The following is a 3436-nucleotide window of genomic DNA, read 5'->3' on the forward strand; positions in this document are numbered from 1 at the left end:
AGTAAGAAAGTAGAGTCAAGAAGCAGTGATGGGAGAGTACAAAGGGGTGACAAACGTGCTTGGGGGTGATTCATCGTGAACAGGCATAAATGCTTGGGCGGGGGCTCGCGCTCTCCTCCCCCGTTTGAGGAGAGGATGACCCTAGCGTAGAAAAATCCACGCCGCGCCCCAGGTTCCCGTGCTTGCTTGCCAGCCGAGGTGGGACTCTGCTGCTGAGACTGCCTTCGGTGTGACTTTGGACACATACATTCTCCCTCTGAACTTGAGTTTTCCACTTAGTGCAATGAGGAAAGTAAGGCCACCTTCCTCGCGTAATTCAAGGGGAGGTGTGAGGTGTGAGGCTCAAAGGGGATCAAGGTGTGGCCGTGCTTTGTAAACTGTAGCCTTTAACTGGGGGAAGCATTGGTGTGCTCCCTGGCAGTGAATCCTCACGTTGAGAGTCGGTGAATGAAGGGTCTGAGGCAACCGGGCAAACTCAGGTTGTAACCTTATAAGGAATAATTGGATTACAAGGGGGAGGGAAACCGAAATGGTATCTTTTTCCCTAATGTTGGTGATTCCTGTATTTCCAAATAGGCACGGGAATTCTGAAACTTAAAATACCCCTCCACCCCAATTTTCAAACTAGCCTTGCTGAGCCTTGCCCTATTGTGAAATCTTACCAGCCCATTCCAGAAACCCGGAGTCTCCGCCGCTCTAGGGGGTGGGTGTTGGCGAGACCCCGCTCCTATAGGCTACGTTTTGTGCTCTGATGGAGTCTGGGGTCGCCGGCCAGCTCAGACTCGGAGCCGGCAGAGGGCGCGGTCCACTGGAGACCGCAGCTACCGAGAGCCGGGCTTGGCCCATCCGCGTGGTACCCCTGCTGGCTCTAGCAGCTCCACGCCAGGAGGCCTCGCACGGTAGGCTGCAGACATAGTCGGGAAAGACCCCACGAGGTTGTACCGGCCCTGCTTGGCCTGGGCTTACGGTGTGAACCCTGTGCCCAGAGTCGGGACTGTGGAAACGCCTGCACCCATCTCCTGAGGCTCACCCCTAAGCCCTCTGGGCATAAGGATACCCCCGCCCCTCAACCCCAAACTCCATACCCCACACCCACAGGCAAGCGATGAGCGCGCGCGATCTAGGAGCGCGCACGCTGGATGGAAGAGAGGGAGGGCGGAGGGCAGCCCAGGCCCCGCCCCCTGCGCTCCTATAAAGCAGGGGAACCGGCGCTAGCCACTCAGAGGTTTCTGGGTGACACTAGACGCAACAGTTGGAGCCTTACCACCTCTGGTTTCTCGCTGCAGCTGGGACGTTGGGGTTTTGCCACAGCTAGAGCGCCGTCTCGAACTTTCTCCTCCCAGATCTTGGCAGATCCCGCGCTCAACAGGTAGGTGCGGCAGGCGGGGCGTGTGAAGAGGGGACCCTTGCCCAGGCGGGAGACTGGGGCCGCTGGGTGAGCAGTCCTTGGCGAGGGTGCGCCCCACATCCCGGGCCCCGCTAGTGCACACGTAACTGGAACTCCAGACCCCTCTGCTCGGTCAGCCGAATTCCGAAGAATTGAGCAGGGAACCTGGCGCTGGGCAGAGGCCTCCCCTGCGGGGCCTGTCACCCGCTCGGCGAGTGCAAATGCCGCTGGCGCCTCTCTGCGCCCCGGGGAGATAAGCGTCCGAGCCAGGCAGACGCGGCTGACGCTGCCCGCGCCGGGGCCCCTGCCCGCCCTCGATGCCCAGCCAGGGCGGTGCGGCAGGTTCCGGAGCTCACACTCCTTTCTCTCCCTCCCCAGGGGTCTGCGCATCGCCGCCGGGATGAAGCTGGTTCCCGTCGCCCTCCTGTGCTTAGGCTCCTTCGCCTTCCTAGGCGCAGACACCGCGCAGCTCGACGTGGCGTCCGAGTTCCGAAAGAAGTGAGTCGCAGGCAGGGCTTTCCTCGATCCTCGTGGACGTGGCCCTGGGTCCCGAGGGGTTTGAGGTGAACGCGGGTAGCGACGGGCCGGGACCTCGCCCGGACCCATGCGAACCGAGTCCGTTTGTGTTTTCTAGATGGAATAAATGGGCGCTAAGTCGTGGGAAGAGGGAACTTCGGGTATCCAGCAGCAGCTACCCCACGGGGCTCGCTGACATGAAGGCCGGGCTGGCCGAGACCATCATTCAGCCTCAGGACGTGACGGGGCCCTCTCGCGGCACCCAGGCCAGGTAACTATGCCCGGCGCTGCAGCTGCGGGGTGGGCAAGGGGAGTTCTTCACCGCCCTGGCCCTGGGGGTCGTCAGGGCAGTGTGGCAGCTGAGAACGCGGTAGCAGTTCCCAGTCCCCTCTGGTCCTAGAAGGCTCCGGTTCCCGGTGTCGGGGGCCCGAGCCCTGCTGGAAGGGGGGTCTCATGGGCTGTCCTTTCCCTCTCCAGCAGTCCGGACACCGCCCGCATCCGAGTCAGGCGCTACCGCCAGAGTATGAACAGATACCAAGGTTTGCGGAGCTCGGGCTGTCGCTTCGGGACCTGCAGCGTGCAGAAGCTGGCGCATCAGATCTACCAGCTAACAGACAAGGACAAGGACGGCGTCGCCCCGAGGAACAAGATCAGCCCGCAGGGCTACGGCCGCAGGCCCGCACGCACGCCTGGCTCCAGCCTCCCGCTCGAATCAAGCGCTCGCTACCCTCTTTAGGATTTAACTGTGGTAGCAGCTTTCAATCGCATTTGCATTCGGATGGAGCCTCCCGAGGCGGAGGGCTTCCCGAGCCGAGCCTCTCAGCGCCCGGGGACCGGGCTGAGTCCGCCCTGCACAGACCTGGAGTCCCGGAGGCACCTTCCTGCGGCGAGCCCTGGGCTTTGCAGGGGTCTCTCCTCCTCCGAGGCGGCGTTCCTTTCGCCCAACCCCGGCCCGGGTGTCTCGGGGGGCTGGGAGGGGGCCGAGGAATCCCAGGGAGTAGAATCTGCAGGCTCCCGGAGAGAAACTGAGAATAAAATGCCGAGACCCTGCCGGTGCCAGGGTCCGAGCCGCTGCCGTGCCTTCCCCCAAGCTGATTTCTCACGGGGTGTCACCCCACCGGGGCGCCAGCCCCACTATTACTTGAACCTTCCAAAACCTAGAGAGGAAAAGTGCAATGCGTGTTGTCTATACAGAGGTAACTATCGATATTTAAGTTTGTTGTCAAGATTTCTTTCGTAACTTCAGATATAGAGCTATTTTTGTACATTATATATATTGTATTAAGGGCATTTTAAAGCAATTGTATTGTCCCCCTCCTCAGTGTTTTAATACGTGAATGTCTCAGCGAGGTGTAACGTTGTCTGCTGCGTGGGATGCGTGCGAGTTTGTGTGTGTGGAAGAGACTGATTACCTCTTGTGGGAGAAGGAAACACCGCGTCTCTGTATAATCTATTTACATTAAAAGGGTGATATGCGAACTAGCAAACCAATAAACTGTCTCGATGCTGATTCATTCTCGGGTCACGCGTCGT

The 3436-nt window shown here is 60.0% G+C and overlaps 1 protein-coding gene across 2 annotated transcripts; it reads left to right on the top strand.

Moving 5' to 3' along the window:
- The first annotated feature begins 1203 nt into the window (after nucleotides 1–1203).
- ADM (adrenomedullin) lies at nucleotides 1204–3398 on the top strand. Of its 2 annotated transcripts, none has more exons than XM_014545866.1 (4): nucleotides 1204–1369; nucleotides 1766–1885; nucleotides 2022–2174; nucleotides 2384–3398. In XM_014545866.1, the coding sequence occupies exons 2-4, from the start codon at nucleotides 1788–1790 to the stop codon at nucleotides 2637–2639; spliced, it is 507 nt and encodes a 168-aa protein (XP_014401352.1). In that variant the 5' UTR covers nucleotides 1204–1369; nucleotides 1766–1787; the 3' UTR covers nucleotides 2640–3398. The 2 variants fall into 2 exon arrangements, with proteins under 2 accessions (XP_014401352.1, XP_005874065.1); XM_005874003.2 differs by having other exon boundaries at nucleotides 1205–1369; nucleotides 2381–3398.
- The last annotated feature ends 38 nt before the right edge of the window (nucleotides 3399–3436 follow it).

The sequence above is a fragment of the Myotis brandtii genome, unplaced genomic scaffold (assembly GCF_000412655.1).
Source record: "Myotis brandtii unplaced genomic scaffold, ASM41265v1 scaffold422, whole genome shotgun sequence".
Taxonomy (NCBI): Eukaryota; Metazoa; Chordata; class Mammalia; order Chiroptera; family Vespertilionidae; genus Myotis; species Myotis brandtii.

Bases quoted from the DNA above. Each gene is read 5' to 3' on its own strand.
- ADM (XM_005874003.2), top strand. From the start codon at position 1,788: ATGAAGCTGGTTCCCGTCGCCCTCCTGTGCTTAGGCTCCTTCGCCTTC. The intron at 1,886-2,021 runs GTGAGTCGCAGG...TGTGTTTTCTAG, and splicing joins GCGTCCGAGTTCCGAAAGAA to ATGGAATAAATGGGCGCTAA. The intron at 2,175-2,380 runs GTAACTATGCCC...TTCCCTCTCCAG, and splicing joins TCTCGCGGCACCCAGGCCAG to CAGTCCGGACACCGCCCGCA.